The sequence below is a fragment of the Megascapheus bottae genome, chromosome 14 (genome assembly GCF_031878675.1).
Source record: "Megascapheus bottae isolate mThoBot1 chromosome 14, mThoBot2.hap1, whole genome shotgun sequence".
Classification (NCBI taxonomy): Eukaryota; Metazoa; Chordata; class Mammalia; order Rodentia; family Geomyidae; genus Megascapheus; species Megascapheus bottae.
In genome coordinates this window covers 10,711,954-10,729,003 of record NC_143522.1, presented here as the reverse complement: position 1 = coordinate 10,729,003, position 17,050 = coordinate 10,711,954, and the positions used below count along the sequence as shown (strand labels likewise).

Below are 17,050 nucleotides of genomic sequence, written 5' to 3'. Positions count from 1 at the left end.
GTCCTCATGGTTGGGTTTCTCTGCAAGCAGTTCTGACCCCTTTGAATCACTGGACACAGGGCTGTGGATGAGGGTGTATATGCAGCAGTGTCCTTTTAGCTGTGGGCCTCATGGAGGGCAGTGGAGTTTTCTCAGGCTGGGGGGTCTTATAGCACAGACCTATGGATTTCCACTTGAATGAAGCACACACAGATGACATCATTATTGATCCTTTCTAGGATTCAGTTTGGTTCCAAAGTAGAGAGGGAGTTTCTTTTTTTTTCTTTTTGCAGTGCTGCCTAAAGTCCAGCTGTGTTCTCTGTCCCTTGGGTCATTGAGCAGCTGAGTTGACCTGTTCCTGGCTGATTTTGTATTACTGACATTCAAGGCCCCAGAGTGCCCAGCCTGGTTCTCAGCCTACAGCCATAGCTTTATTTGCTTGGTTATTAGTTGGTGGTTTTTCTTTCTTTCTATTTCTTTTCAGTTCATGCCATATTTGCCACCCCACCCCATCCCACCCCACCCCCTTACATTTTAATCTTTCTTTCTTAGGTACCTGTTCCCTGCTGTTGTTTTTTGTTTTATCTTTCCTTGCCTTTTCTTCTACAGTCAACTCTCTGCCCTGGGAAAAACTGTGCATCCTTCAAGCAAGCCATTCCCGAAGAAGGTGAAAAGAACCCAGGATAGCCAACAGCTCTTCCTCCTCTTCGTCTTCCTCGTCCCTTGTCCGCCCCTCCTGTGAGGGTTTCAGCCAACACCAGAGCCTGGATTGAGGCCCAATCCTCCAGCACCACTCTGCTCTGCTCAATGAAGTCACAGGAATGGCCCAAGTTTGTGCAATAAGAAGATTTTTTTTTTGGTTTCTTCCTTTCCTTTTTTTTTTTTTCTTTCTTTCTTTTTTTTTTTTTTTTTAAAGATATTGCATCTCCTTTCACTGTCTGTGAGAAAGTAACCCAGGTCAGACTGGAATTTGCTCTACAATAGAAATAACTGAACATGAACAAACTGACAAAAAATTAAAAAAAAAGAATTAACTATTTTATTTATTTCAATATTTAAGAGAAAGAGTGCTGACATTGCACACTATTTTTAAGTACCTTCTACTTCAAAAGTGAAATGCAATTTTGTGAAGACATGGAATCAAAAGAGTACTTACTGTAAAAAATAAAGACTGCCTATGAACTCGTAAGAAAAATCCCCTCTCCCCCCAACATTTTTAGTAAGAAAATAAAGATCAACTCTGCTCTCTCTGGCTTTTTTTCTTAAAAAAAGCCATTCATGTATGTGCTCTAGATATTTTTATTTCTGCGAGTTGGATGTGGTAAGTGAGGAGTGATGTTTTTTTTTCTTATTTTTTTAAGTCTATTGAAAATGTTGGTGATGTTCAATGATTATGTGTTATGACTTGGCTAAAATAAATTAACTTCAAATCAGCATTGTCTGCAACCCCACTCCTCTGCCATTCACCCCAGGCAAGCCCCATTAATCTGACCACAGAGAACCAACAGCTTGCATCTGGCCGTGATGTCTCATAGGGCCTGGCTAGGAAAAGAATTCCTAACATCTAGTGATGCATTGTATTGCTATCAGCCCAACAGATTGGAACAGAGACAACTTTAAAATAATATAATGAAGAAAATTTAAAAAAAACAAACAAAGTAGCAGCAAAAATGAAGCATCAGCTAAGATCTTGATTAGTTTAGTCAACAACTCCTAAGAGGAACTGACCTTTTACTAAGCTGGCGTCAGGGACTTCAGATGCTAGAGCTTTCCCCAAAGGTCTAGGAAGTTGACTTGAGTGATGGAAAAAAGTTCAGTTACTTGTAAAGCCGCAGGAGGAAGGCAACTGTTCCAGCACGTCTTTTGTGGCCATGTCCGGAAAGTGAACATGAAATTTCATTAAATGGAATTTGGCATTGTATCTGTGCCCTGGGCAAAGAGGTCAGGTGACTGGCAGGGTTGCTGGGTTCTACCTACAGCCTTCCCGCTGGGCTGGTTCTTTTATATACCAATACGCTGGAGCTTCACTCCCTGGTAAGCAGAGTCATGGATAATACAGATAATATTACTCCTAGCTCTAATGCTGAACATTCTTCTCAGCAAAGGTCCTGGAGTCACAGTGTTAACTAAGAATCTCTTTGGCCTTTGAATGCAGGTGTGGGCAGGCACAGACTTCCTGCCAGTCATTTCAGATCTCCAATTCTAAGTCAGTCCCTGCAGGGCAATGGAGGAGGGCATCGCCAAGAGTATTGTTGTATCATTCTGTAGTCCATTTTCTGTGACATTTTTCTTACAGAAAATGGCCTTTGTCAAAATGCTATTCATTGACCATAAGAATGTGTGCTCAAACAACTCCCACCAAGTCACAATGTGTGTCCAATTGTGATCATGCTTGGCGTCATGTAGGGTTTGTATGAAGCCTGTATGAAGTTTCTGTTAAATAAAAAAAAAGTCTGTTTCTAATGCTTCTAGAGCATCTGTAAAATTTGCTTCACCAATCAATCTCATTCCACAGGTGTACCTAACACACTGGCAGGTGGAAGGGACTCCTGAAGGAGTCTGCCCACTTTCCTGCCCTAGATTTGTTTTATTTAGAAGCGCAGTCTAGGACAGCAGTTACCACTGGCCTGGCTGCCAGATGGTGGCATGGAAAGTGAATGATGCCCCTGAGTTGGTGCCAGCATGGGTTCTCTGAACCCTGGGTTGTTCACTCATTCACTCATCCACCTTCACCATCACCATCGTCATCATCACATGTCACCTTCTCCATGGCCACAGGGATTTGTTAAAATCCTACTTCGATGTTTAGACTTAGCACACCTGTTCATCACTGCTTTCATACCTATGCCAAAGGCAGGGGTTTGCATAATGATGAGAAAATTAGTATGTGTGTGGAGAAAGATGGGACAATAAGGTGTCCAGTATGTAAAAGTGTGGCTGTTGGGGCAGCCACCCTAAGCTTGCCAACCTGTGCAGATGGCAGTTGGGCCCCTCTGGTAGTGTTTGGACATTCTGGCCTGATGGATCTTCTGGGTGATCCAGAACAGGTTAACATGTCAGGCCAGAGCTGACCTTCTGAGCATCGTTAGGCCTCACTGACTGGGTAAAGATGGAATGTGACACGGTAATGTTGCTCGTTGGTTCTGTCTGCTTTTGGAATGAATGTCACATTCAGCTTTCCTCATGGACTTGACCAGTTTCTCGAGCAGTGGAAAGGAAATTGTCCCTTTCCATCGCCATATGTTACCTTATTAAGGAGTATCTCCTCTATGATTGTGGTAAAATATGCAAAAGATAAAATTTATCACTTTAACTGCTCTTAAGTATACTGTTCATGGTAAAAGCACATTTACATAGTTGTGCAACCATCACCTCCTATCCATTGCTGGAACTTTTCCATCTTCTTTGCCCAAAACTCTATGTCCATAATAGTCTTTAACACTAATTCTCTGTTCTCTCTTTCCCCAGCTCCCAGCAATCATTGCTTTTCTTTCCATAAATCTGACTATTTTAGGTACCTCAGATGAGTATAAGCATACAATAATGTGTTCTTTTTTCAGTGATTTATTTCATTTAGTATATCTTCAAAGCAAAATTTCCCTTTTCCTTAATGATGGTATATTTATTATACGTTTATATCACATGTTTATCCATGCTTATTCACTTGGAGTAAAAAGGAAGCATACACGTGAAACTCCCACTTTCTATAGGGAATCTAAATTTGACACATTAGACTCAAGTCAGAGGTCATCTGGGGTGATTAAATTTAATTTTGTTTTTGTTTTTCTGGAGGAAAGTGATCACATTTGAAAATTTCCCTCAGAGAAAAGGCTACCTTGATTCTGATGGATTAACATTCTTTGCCAAATGTGTGTCTTTCTGGAGACTAAGGCTTTTTAAAATATTTTTTTATTGTAATTGATAGAAGGGTTACATTATATTCACCAGATAGAAGGTCCATTACTTGAGACTAAGGCTTTTGCTGTAGATAGTGTCCCAGGCTTCATATAAGGCTCATGAATTAGCATGAAACTATAGTAGCAATACAGATCACCAATGATGGAGGAGACCCAGGATAATTAAATGCCCTCCATGGCTGGCCATGAGTGAGGGGCTACTTTTCTTTCACATGTCTCCTGATGAGCCTGTTGGCCAAGAATGCACATGATTTACATCTGTACATGGTGACTGGCCAAGAAGGAGGGAGAAAGTATATAAGTGAGTTTGAGAATGAGAAGAAAAATGAAGACATTTTGCTACCCCAACCTGGAAGTGTATTCATTACTCTAAAAGCTAGCGTTGGGGTTGTAGTTGAGAAGTCTCCAGAGTGTGCGTCTTCAGGGAGCAAAGCAGGACAGGTGTGGGGAAAATCACAGTGTTGGAGGGGTGGAGACCAGCCATCTGGGATGACAGTCAAACAGTAGCTGTGCTCTGAGTGGGGCAGTTGTCACACAACACAAGGGGGTGTTGCAAGCAGGGATTTGGCCCAGAACATCCCTGGTCTTCCAGCTTTTAAAGAGAGGTCAAATAATCTAAAACTTTTGGTAAGAGCTCTCCATTTTTAAATGTTGGTCATAAGTTAAACACTGTTGATAACTTTTGTGTGGACTAAGTCAGTGTGGCCATATCCTCCATCTACTTTGATGCTTTGGGACAGCCTTCCCCAAGGACTCCATAGTCTACGTAAGGCTAAAATTGAGGTTAGAAGACCTTGTCCAAAATTCTTCATGAAATAGATCATCATGCTACCTCTGGAAGGCATCTAGTGGCATCCTGACTTAGAAGTGAAATGGGGACCGTGGTAGTAGGCTGGCCTGTGTTGGAGCTAGCTCATTATTCAACACATGGTAAGGACTGGGGATATGATTCTAAGAGAGAACAGAACGTCTCCTCTGCATGTACAGTAGGTTCAGTGTTACACTAACCTAGAGGTTATCCTAGGTTAAGTTCCCTCTAAGTAGGTGGGGTGCCAGTGGCCCACGCCTGTTAATCCTAACTACTCAGGAGGCTGAGATTGGAGGATCACAGTTTCAAAGCCAGCCTGAGCATGAAAGTCTGTGAGACTCATCTCCAATTAACCACCAGAAAACCAAAAGTGGAGCTATGGCTTAAAGTGGTAGAGCACTAGCCTTCAGCTGAAGCGCTCAGGGATGGCTCCCAGGCCCAGAGATAAGCCAACAAACCACACCAAAAACCCAAAACAACAACAACAAAAGACAGCAACAACAAAAAAACTCTAAGCAGAATTCTGGGTTAAAGAGAATGTTTCTTTTATCTCACCTAAGGTTTTTCAGTAACCAGTTACATCACATGCCTTCTTCCTTTGTTTTTACTCCATGGAACTAGGCAGGAATTTTAGTTTTATCCAATTCCCAAATCAGAAAATTCAGATTGAAGTGTGTGTGTGTGTGTGTGTGTGTGTGTGTGTGTGAGAGAGAGAGAGAGAGAGAGAGAGAGAGAGAGAGAGAGAGAGAGAGAGAGAGATTCCCTAAGAATCTCTGTTATTAAATTTGTCTTTAAAATATTTTGCATCTTATACGCATGTTATTCCAAAAGATACTTTTGAAGAGAATTGAACGGGCTTTGAAGTATCAGACACTACTCATTTGGGTCAAGATTTTTTTTCTTGTTTTCTTTTGAGAGGAAGGGAAGGAGGTTATTTTGAATAGCAATCCATTTTGCTTCTGATTTATTATGGTTGTTCCTCTTAAAAACTAGATAGTAAATATCTTAGACTTTGTAAGCCAGACATCTGTCATAGCTGTTCAGCTCTGGGGTTGTAGCATAAAAACAATCATCTATGTATGTGAGGGGGGTCAATAAAACTTTATTTCCAAAAACTGGAGATTGAGAGCTGGAGGAATATATGCTCAGTGGTAGAGTGCTTGCCTAGCATGCATGATGCCCTGAGTTCAATTCCCAGTACCGTAAAACAAAAATCGGAGTCTGGATTTGGCTCATGGAGCATGTTTTTGCTGGCCCCTGATTAAGAGAGCATGAAACTGATAATTCGGTTGGTGGTAGTGCTGGTATTATTTAAGGCATTTCGTAAGCCTTGGGACTAAGTAGAACTTCCTGTCTCTGGGGAGAGAATAGTAATTTCATCATTAGTAATGTAAGCTTTTTATAGGTCTCTCTACAACAGTATTTCAGCGCCCCCAAACCCACCACAAAGGTTTTGAAAACTCAGTGCTGAGCCTAAACCACAATACAGTGATGTCAACCAAAGTTATCTACGAATAACTGAGCCCTACATGTCAGTGACTCCCCGAAGACATGGAGATGAATACTGTTCATCTCTAGAAACTTAGGATTTTTTTTTAAAGTATGAAAAATGGCAAGTGGCCCCTACGTGTGAGGTGAACATAGATACAGGAGTTCTTTTGTATGAGATAAATGATAAAGGACATTTAGTGAAGTCTAACTTGAGAGGTATGAAGCTGCTACAGGTAAAAAGATGGTCCTGAAGTTGGGCAGAGGTAGTTCATGCCTGAATGGAAACCTTAATGCCTGAACACAGGCTGATCAAGGGTTCATCTCCCTGTTTCTGGGAGAACTGTGAGGTAGGGATGTAAGGAGACAGCAACCATACCAACCATTATTGAAGGCATGTCTTTCAGCTACTTTTACTGGACAAATGAGTGTCTGAAGAAGGTCGGTGACAATTAGGATCGTGGGTACTTTTTAAGGGCTTTTATAAGTTCTCTGAGTCACTTCCAGGTTTCCTGAAAAGGGGAGTTGGTTGGGGTGGTCGTGTTAAATGTCTGAACCATTTTGTTCCTGTTCTACGCTGTGCTATCATCTGAGGCCATCCAGAGTCAGTTTTCAGGCACAGACCAGGAGGAAGAAGATGATTCAGGGGAAGGTAGAGAATCTCACATTGGATTTTGCTTCCGTGTGGTATGATTAGCACACATCTTCTGGTTGCGTGATCTTCTCTTATACGACAGCAGAAAGTACTTTGCCCAGAAGTATTGACAGCGATCATTAGTAATTTGGCACTGACACGATAGTTCTAGACATTGGCTGCATTATGATTAGTCACTGTCTGGCAAGGCATGATTATTGATGAGCTAGATCAGGAAGCCTGGTGGAATTCTACCCAAGGAATACTGCATTATTTTTCGGGGTTAAGCTGGCAAGAAAGCGCAAGGAGCAGCAAGCCATATTGAATAGTGAGTACTAACTACCATGTCAAAAGAACTGAAAATAAAGGAAATAAAGAAAGTGCAGAACACAGTGTTAGTGATTTGTCCAATGGGATGAACAATGATCCCTTAAAAGAAAGCAATTGAACTTGGGGTTCACTTGGAAGAGTTAGGGATCTTTTATTAATTACTAGATGTATTGTTGAGAAAAATGACAGAAGCTGGTTTTGACTTCTAGAGAAGCAAGTTGGGGCTTAGCACCAATAGACAAACTTCTTTTGACTCCAAGAATTTCAGATTTCTAATGAGCTGTTAGAGACTCGGCAGTAGTCAGGCATTTCTCCTATGTGCAGTTATGCACCTGGGCTATGTGACCTCTTGGGATCCTGTCTAGCTCTGTAGTATTTTGAACTGAAACAGGAACCTGCAGGAGTTGGTTTCTAACAACCCCCAGCAAGTGAGGGACCATAGACAATCTTAGTTCCAAGAACATATATTGTGGTCACTAATGAGAATTGCATTTCTAGGTGTGCTGCAGTGATGTTCCATTGTTTTGTTGTATGACTTACCAGCTGGAAACTGAATGCAGTGTCAAGAGACATTTTTCCTCTGGAGAAACATCACATATGTGAAAAAGGAACAGTGAGAAGCGGCTGAGAATGACAGTAAGGCTATCAGAGGCCACCAGGTGAAATGGTCCTGCTGGAAACCACATCTTAGTCCCTGCATCTCTCATCTCATTGGATTCCACCTCACCCAGCATAAGGGATGGGGCTCAGATCTTACTATTGCTCATGAGAGCTGGATGCTAGTCTCAGCTCAATCTTGGTTGACCTTACTAATATTTGTGGTTTCTCCCCAACTTTGTGGGGGAGAAAGATACTTTTTGGAAGACCAAGTTAAATTATATATGCAGCATTTTGCTTGGGAAAAGATGTGGTCAGCATTCTTTCTAAGTCATTTAAAAGAGTGTTACTATGTATATAAAATTTTGCTCCTGGTTGGTTTAATGAAGTAGTAAGGATTGTGCTGTGCTTAGTGTGTGAATTTTTGGAGGCTAGGAATGGGGAGACCTGGTGTGAGAGAGTGAGGGATGAATTGGTAGCATGAACACTGATGCTGGAATTTCTGCTTGCCTAGGTTATGGGTTCAGAGACATTGGTAGTTTACAATCCAAAAAAAAAAAAAAAGGCCTTTAGTTAAAATAGACTTTTCCTCCATAAAGATCAACATATGTTCTTAATTGAAAACTAGATCAATATATTTTGCCTACATGCTGTTACTTTATGTAATAATCCTCAGATTACTAGTTTGCTTTGGGCTACTGATCAATTAATCAACTTATCGAATGCCTTCTATGTTGTAATATTCCACTGGGTTTTGAAGGACATATGAGGAAAGCAAAGGGAAACTGGGGCAAACTTGGGGCTTTTACTACATGGTAGCTTGTTAAGAGTTGTACACTAGCCCTTTGGGCTTATAGTTACTATTCTTCTTCTACGTAAATGGACTGAGTTTCAGAGACATTGAGGTGACACAAGTAGTAGGGACTGTTAATAAGGTCTGATTTTTTTTTTCAATTGAGGATTTTCTGGTTCTAAAAGACTCTCCAGGTGGTAAAATAGCATTTCTGATGTTGAGGAGAGATAGGTGCTTGGCATATCATCCAAGACAAGACCATTTTTGCCATGTTGGTTGCAAAATATGGGTGTCAGACAGGTTCAATGGGGGCAGTTAAGGAGACGGGCCAGTGAAAGCAGTGGTAGAAAATAGCTGAGCAAAATCTCTGAGATATGAGCAGGCGCAGTATGTTTGGAAAGCAGGGACATAGAAGGAAGATCCTGGCTGGGGTAAGGAGTCATGGGCATATGGCTAGCATTCATATTATGGCAAAGCTTGTTCCACAACAGGCGAATTAGGACAGTGGGTATCAGGGGGTCCACCATGAGTGTGTGAGCAGGGTGGATGCGATGCTGAGGTTGGGTATATGAAGGTGGCGGGAAGTTTGGGTCTATCTCCTTTCCCCCAAACAGCTGTCTCTATTCTGCAGTAGGCAGGGTATTCTAGCCCACATGGAGGACAAGCAGAGATTCATATTTCTTGTACATTACTTGGAACAGAGCTCCAGTATCTCCCGTCTCCTGTGTGACCCTTTCTCTATCAAGTGATGAAATGTTCATTTCTCTGAGTATCAAATCTGGTGGTGGTTAACGATCCATGGGCCTTTCCCACTAACTGCAGTTCTGGAAACTGTACAACTGTGATTCCAATAGCTTCCAGTGTAGCATGTACTTGGAAGGAGAACAGGTTGATCCAAGACACTAACTGGCCAGCTTTGTATCTGAGAGGCCTGTTTCAAGTTGTATTCAAAAGCTACAAGTCCTCGTACTCAGGCTAGAAAAAAAAATTCTTTAGGCTGGTGAGTGACTATTAAATGAGAAGAGAGGCCCTCAGGTTTGGATGGTAGCTGTGGCCTTTGTTTAGTTGTTGAAGTTCCTTGTCTTAGATACCTAAGCTAGTACTTTATCTGTTAGGGACATCTAGAAATCTGGAACGTGCAACCCTTGAGTCCTTCCATTCATTCCTGTCACTTGAGCTCTCGTCATTTCACTTTGCAAATGGATTACCCACCTGGCTCTGTGGCTCAAAGAGGTGCAGCCATGTGTGAGGAGGTGAATTGTGAGTGCAAAGACTAGGGGTTGGTGTTTCCTGACACGCAGAATCATTGCCCTGGCACGCTCAACGTAATCTTCCTAGCCAAGTCTTGTCAGAAAGTGTTGTCCCACTCTGCAGATAAGTAAATAGAGGGCTTGGTGCCCCCACCAAAGCTATGCAGATAAGTTGGAGCTGGCCCAGACCCCAGGTCTTTTTTTCTATTGTTTGCATTGGTGCATTTGCTATTGGATGTTATGTATCTAGAATGTTCATTGACTTAGGGAAGAGTGGCAGAGCGTGGGTTTCAAAAGGTCATTCATCAACATAGAATTGCAACCTATAATATAATAATGCCTACTTTTTCCTCTAAGGAAATGGTAAATAATTGACTTTGGGCCTCCTCTTAAAAAATAATTTTAATATGGGCCTGTTTTTAAAATAATTGTACACGGTACCCCCTTCTTCTCATGCCCTCTTACTCCATCATTTACACAGCACTGGGGCCTTGTACACATCCCCCCAAACCCAGCATACACCTTCTCTCTCTCCTTCATCTCCCCTTTCACCTTGATGTTTCCAGAGATCTGGTCTAGCCTATGGTCCAGGGCTCAGGGTTAACTGACAATTCGGCTCCATGGACAGTGTTCTGTGTCTGGTTTAGGCATCCATTTAAAATCATCTACATACTGCCTTGAAATTTTACTCTGTGAGTGCGGAAAGCACCCTAGGCCGGCCTAGGGTTCATCATAGGCAGCCTCAGAGTTGACTGCTGTGTTGAGGCTGAGAAGGTTTGCTTTAAAGGAGGTCTCTGCCTGCTGATTGGCACAGCAAGAGACAAGTCTTGCCCCTGCCTCTCCTGCATGAGTTCCAGGAAACCCTGCAGATTGTTGTTCCCTCTGTCTCCCTTCCCCCATCTTTCTGGTCTCTCTGCTGTGCTAATCATAGCACATTTCTGCTGCATTTCTCATTTGGGGGAAAGAACACCCAGGGTGTCCCAAAATGTGAAGAGGGAAATTAAGGACTGCTGGCCAAATGAGTCAACCCACTACCACAGAAGAGTACCTGGGAATGCCCTTCTCTCTATGCCCCAGGAAAGCCTTCCCCTGAGCTTTGCCTCTGGACCAAGTGAGGCCTAATCTGTGTTCTAAGGCAGAGAGAAAGGCAGTCAGGCTTCTGAGGGCCAACCATAGCCAGATTATCTCAGAGTCTCTACCCTCATTGCCTCCTTTAGCAAGCCTGTGAGGTAGGGGTTGGTCTGATTTTACACTTGGTGCACCTAGGTTGAAAAGGTTTATCTAAGGGAAAGACATATCTCTACTGCATTTCTTTTGTCTTCAAGAGTGGGCCAGAGCTATCTATGAGTATTGTGTGTTCTTGTTTTAGTGGCTGCTGGGTTTTTTTTTGTTGTTTTTTTCTGAACACCCTTTCCTCTAGAAAACCTTACTTTGCCTATGGTAACAATAACCTGGAATCTACCCTGTGGCCCATTGACTGCTCAGCCTTATGGGTGGAGCGAGTATGCAAATGACCCTTGCTGGCTCCTCAGCAAGAATAAATAGCTTAGCTGTAAGCCAGCCAACTGTGCCAACCAGGGTCTCCATCTTTGTTCATAGGATACCCTACATTCTTCTTCTACACTCCTGCCTGCCTGCCTCGCCCTCAGTGCCCTGACAGAAAAGTACTTCTTAGTGGCGGAAGGGACTTTCAGTAAAACATCATGGAGCTATTCCTACTGGAAAGTTCTCCCATCTAGGAGACTGGGGAAAAGAGAGAGCTAGGTCCAGAGTAGAAAGTATCCATGACTGGTTTAGCCCTGGGTTTTTGATGTGGATCCATCTTCTCTAAGGGAGGGGCAGAGAGGAGGCACTTACCTGGCTGAAGTCTCAAGGGCTATTGGCTGTGGTGGCTGGACAGAAGAAGGAACAGCTAGGGAGCAAGATGCCAAAATTCCCTCAGGATCCAGAACCACCATGCTGTGCAAAGACCTAGTTAAAATCCTGGCTTTGCTATCACCATGTCCTGTGGCTTTGGGGGCGGGGGGCTTCTTCATCTTTGGGGGTTTTGTTTCCTCCCACAATGAAAAGAAGGGGTCACATTTGGTGGTCTCCAAGCTTCCCTGTCCTTCTGACAGAGTCTGTGTTGGTTAAGTAAGGAATCATGATGAGTGTTCTCCTATCTGGAAACTTGTTTACATGTCAACTGTGGATTTGGGAAAGTACTATTTGTTTGCTTTGTTTTGTACTGATCCTGGGGCTTGAACTTAGGATCTGAGCTTTTGTCTTTAATGTTAGAGCTCTAGCACTTGAACCACAGCTCCTCTTCTGGTTTTTTGGTGGTTAATTGACATAAGGGTTTCCATAGTCTTCCCTGCCCAGGCAGGTGTTGAATGGTGATCTTCAGATCTCAGCCTTCTGAGTAGCTAGGATTATAGACATGAGCCACTGGTGCCTGGCTGAGGAAGTACTATTTTAAGACAACTTCAGTGGTGCAAGTTTCTGGTGCCACTCCAGGAGCTATAAAAGGATAGTGGCAAATTATGACCGCCCCACCTGCCACTTCCGCCTTACACATGCTCTATCTTTGAAGCATAAGTCTCCTCTCTCCTCTCTCTACCCATATCTCAGACTGCCTCTGAGCCCCTGGCTCCATCCACGTCTTGCCTCCATTGAGGAGACAGGTACAGAACAGGCATGGCAAGAATTAGACAGGGCATCTATGTGGACCTGGGGAATGTTTGCAGTCTGGACCCATTGTAGACAAGGTTATGTTGGCCCGAGGTGCCGCCCTATTCCAGCTGTTAGGTTGTAGAGAAGAGGCCTTAAGGACTGATCTGAGGAAGGAGAAAACAAACACAGATGAGCCATTGTGGATATCTCAGAGTTCTCAGGAAACTTGCAACTCCTCGGTTCTGGACCTCCAGTTGAGTAGGCTAATCCTAATGGGGCTTCCCCTCCAGTCATCCCTTTGTATTTAGGCTTTTGGGTTTTAGGGAACTAATGAACTCCTTCTGCTTTTAAGCCATTCTGATTTTTACCTAAAACTCTGAAGGGATGAGGTTTGGCAGTGGTCCTGAGCTGGTTTTATTTTTATTTGTCAGTTTTGGGACTTGAACTCAGGGCTGGGGTGATGTCCCTGAGCTTTTTCACTCAAGCTTTTTCGCTCTACCACTTAGAGACACACTGCTACTTTTGATTTCCTGGTGGTAAATTGGAGAGAATAGTCACACAGACTTTGCTTTGAACCATGATCCTCAGATCTCAACCTCCTGAATAGCTAGGATTACAGATGTGAATCACCGCTGTCTGGCATCTGAGGCAATTATGAGGATCTTTAATTCTGGGTACCAGGAGAGCTGTGAGGCTGTCATGAGCCATTCTCCCTCATCCCCCATGCCAGCCTACCCTTTGAGACCTCACCTTTCCTTCAAGGGCAGCCTGGAGTGTGCCCAGGAGCAGGATGTTGGTTCAGGGTTGCAGGTGTCTTCTGGCCCAGCTCTCTGGCATAGGGGCGTCACCAGGTGTTCAGAGTTTGGTGCCCTAAAGGAGCTGTCCATCAGCTCTTGGCTTCTTTGTGTCAGGAGGAAGGGTCTTTTTTACTGTGTGCCTCCTGCGTTGTGAGTCCTTACATGAGTGCTGGAATACGATATAGATGGGCACCTGCCTCTGCTACCCCTGGCTTTATCTGTAACACAGTGATCATGTTACCTGAGTTACAGATAATCTTGAGTTAAAGGAATGTGTTCGAAGTGCTTGGCACCTAAGGGACACCTCATTATGTCATAGCGCCTAATATTACTGATACTCCTCTGGGGATGTGTCAGAGAATTGAGTTGTTGAATCTTTTGAAGAAGTTGATCAGAATTGTTGCTGTGTCCTCTGAAAAAACGAGGACTAATGGATCTCTTTTTGTGGTTCTTACCCTCATTATTTTACCCATTGCTTGTAGTATCACCTTCTTTCTCCGTCATCTTTCCTTTCTCCTCTCTGCTGTTGTTATCTGAGAACCTGTGATAAACTCTTCTCTTTAAGTATTCATGACCCAAAATGGAGCCTGATGCTTAGTAAAGCTTGTCATAGCCTCCTATTCACAGGCTCCGCAGGCTTCCCCATGCTGGCTGGCAGGGTTCCCATTTCCCCTGGAGGTGGAAAGTTTTCTACAGTAATCCTTTGCCATCTTGGATCCTTTGTATGTTCTGTCTTTTGGATTCCTAACCAACAGGTTAGGTGGGTAAAGAATCTGATATCTGAGAGTGGTTTATGCTAGAGGCATAAGTTCATAAGTCAAAAAAGCATATCTATGATATTTAGAGGAAGCATGTCTAAATGAAAGGAGGTAAGAGTAAGGGGGAGGACTGAGAAAGAGCAGTGAGGGAGAAGGGAAAAGAGTCAGGCCTGGAGAGTGTAAGAAGGAAATCAGGAAGGAAGGAATGAAGAATGAGTACCAGTTAGGCCAAACACTCAATGAGTAAGGGATGCTCAGCCAGGAATTGTTTCTTTCAAATTAGAGAGCTTTCTTTGGGGGGTATCCTGAAACCCCACCATCCTTGTCCTTCCTCCAGGTCAGGTAACCTCCTAACTAACAAGAGTTTCAATCTTACCCACCAAACTTTTCCTTTTGTATCAGGTACTAATAGTAGCGTGATAAGTTGGAATCTTGGCTCAAGGAGGGATAGGCCTTGAGCAGGAGCTGGGACACTCCCTAGCTGGCAATGGGAGGGAGGTAAGTATAGGAATGTAGGTTCAGAGAGCCATTTGAATATGCCACGTGATATGAGATAGTCCACTTATGATCACCTCCATATTTTCCAACTAAATAAGGAGAGTATGAGAAGAGGATATAATAAATGAGAAATTCACAAGGATAGAGAGATACGGAAGAATGATTGGACCAGAGAATAGGGACTGCCACTAAGATTTGTGGTCACCATGTCATCCTGGACTATCCAGCAGCACTGTGGAGCCTTCCTCGCCCCCAAATGTACAGGAGCAGTGTAGGTGGACTGTCCTGTTTAACCACAGGTGGGGTTGGTAGGAGAGATATCCACAAAGATGAGCTTAGGGACAAGTGTGGGGAGTTTTTACATGCGACACAAGGGCAGTGATAGGAGGAAATAAGTATGGTGAGAAGTTTAGGGTCACAGAATAAAACCCCTGGCAACATGAAAGATTGCTGGTACCCATCTCACTATCCTATATAAGTTATGGCCACGCTGGCTATTACTATTATTTCTGATTTTGACCCAGATGTATTCCTCTTAAGATAGTTGAATAGACTGTCAAATAGAAAATGGTAAAAACCAATACTTGTGCTAGAGATGTTCAGTTCATTCATTCTTTAATGAGGTGGCAAACATATTTTAATGCTTTGTAGTTTCCCAAAGGAAATCATATCTCAAATCTGTCTTACATCTTTCCTACTCTGTTTGCATTAATCCTGCAGACATGGGAGTGGGTATTTTGTGTCTGTTCATGATAATACAGAAGGAATATTGTAAGTGTTGTATTGTTCAGAGGCTTGATTTGGGGGGAGAGAGTGGATGTTGATTATCTCTAGCTGCTACAAGGAGGCTGGTGCCCCCTGTCTCAGCAAGACAGCTGTGCCTGGATGCTAGCCAATATGAATGGATGTCTTTTACATCCAGGAATCACAGGTCTGTCTAAAACACTTAAGAGTTTGTTGACAGTGGGTTCTGAGGTAGAGAGAAGTAGAGACTTTCTGGGAACTGGATCAGAGGTTTGGCAGGGCCAAAACATGACAGAGAAGCAGTAAAGCTTGTCCTTTTTCCCCCCTTCTAAGTATTTTCCAGTTTAACAAAGCAAGAGCCTTGTGGTCTCACAATGAAAAGAAAAGGTGGGCAGGAAAGGGTTTCAAGCCCTCCATGTCAAGGCAGAATTAGGATCTCTTGCTTTCAGATTGTCCTTGAACTTCCTACCTCTGCCTCCTGAGTAGGGGGGATTATAGGCAAGTGTCACCCTACCTGGCTTGCAAATATTTTTTTGTATGACTATGGAATAGGATTTGGTTGTTAAGGCTAATGATCTCAAAAAGACAGTGATGATCAGACAACAAAGAGGATTGCAGAGTTAAGGAGCTTACTCCAGACAGTGAGGCAGAGGACTTACTTATCAAGGGTGGGTTGATATTTCCTGGCTGACAAAATAGGAAAACTCTTAACCACCAATTTAGAAAAAGCTTTTGAAAAGGAGTCTTGCAGATTATTTTCTGTGAAAGGAGTATGACTATAAGAATACTATCTGTCAGACCACATGCATAGCAAAGCCATTTTGTTTGGGGTCCTAGTTATTTTTTCATGGAGTGTGTGTGTGTGTGTGTGTGTGTGTGTGTGTGTGTGTGTGTGTGTTTATTGAGCCCCTCTGGCTCATAGGAAATAAACCAGGAATTATATGATGATTTGATCAGTGACCTGCTTAAGATTTTTTTTTTTTTTTGCCAGTCCTGGGCTTGAGCTCAGGGCCTGAGCAATGTCCTTGGACTTTCTCAAGGCTAGAGCTCTACCACTTGAGCCTCAGCACCACTTCTGGCTTTTTTCTATGTATGTGGTAGCAAGGAATCGAACCCGGGTCTTTATGCATGCTGGGCAAGCACTTTAACCACTAGGCCAAACTCCCGGCCCCCTGCTTAAGATTTTTATCTTTAATTTGTGTGTGTTGTGAGTGTGTGTGTGTGTATGTGTGTGTGTGTGTGTGTGTGTGTGTGTGTGTACGTGCCATTGAGCTAGTCCTGGGGCTTGAACTCAGGGCTTTGGTGCTGTCCCTCAGCTTTGTGTTCAAGTTTAAGACTCTACCACATTTTTAAGTGGTTCATTGAAGATAAAAGTTTCATGGATGTCCCTGCTTGGGCTGGTTTCAAAGTGTGATCTTCAGATCTTGGTAACTAGGAGTTACTAGGATTACAGATATGAGTCACCAGTGCCCAGATTTATCTTTATTATTATGTTTGTATGTTCTTGTCTTGGGGCTTGAACTCAGGGTCAAGGTACTATCCCCGAGCTTCTTTTGCTCAAGGCTTGTGCCCTAACACTTGAACCACAGCTCTACTCACAGCTTTTCTGGTAGTTAAATTGAGAGGAAGTCTCATGGATTTTCCTGCCTGAGCTGTCTTTGAACCATGATCCTGAGATCTCACCTCCTGAGTAGCTAAGATTATAGGTATGAGACACTGGTGCCTGGTTTTATCCTTGATGTTTACATGAGACTTTTAACCTGCAAAGCTCAGTAACTTCAAGCTCATCAGTAGAAAATAGATAT

General features: G+C 43.1%; 1 protein-coding gene across 4 annotated transcripts in view; it reads left to right on the top strand.

Moving 5' to 3' along the window:
* Dpf3 (double PHD fingers 3) overlaps positions 1-17,050 on the top strand; it is a 232,638-nt gene that overhangs the window by 192,097 nt on the left and 23,491 nt on the right. For 2 of the 4 annotated variants that reach the window (XR_016537567.1, XM_090344411.1), the window contains one exon: positions 589-1,225. The exons of the other annotated variants lie outside the window; for them this stretch is intronic. Coding sequence is in view for 1 of the 2 variants with exons in the window: in XM_090344411.1 (XP_090200537.1) it covers positions 589-650 (62 nt within the window). In the remaining variant the exon portion in view is untranslated. Of the gene's footprint in view, positions 1-588; positions 1,226-17,050 lie in introns of those variants that run through there. 4 annotated transcript variants of the gene reach the window in all.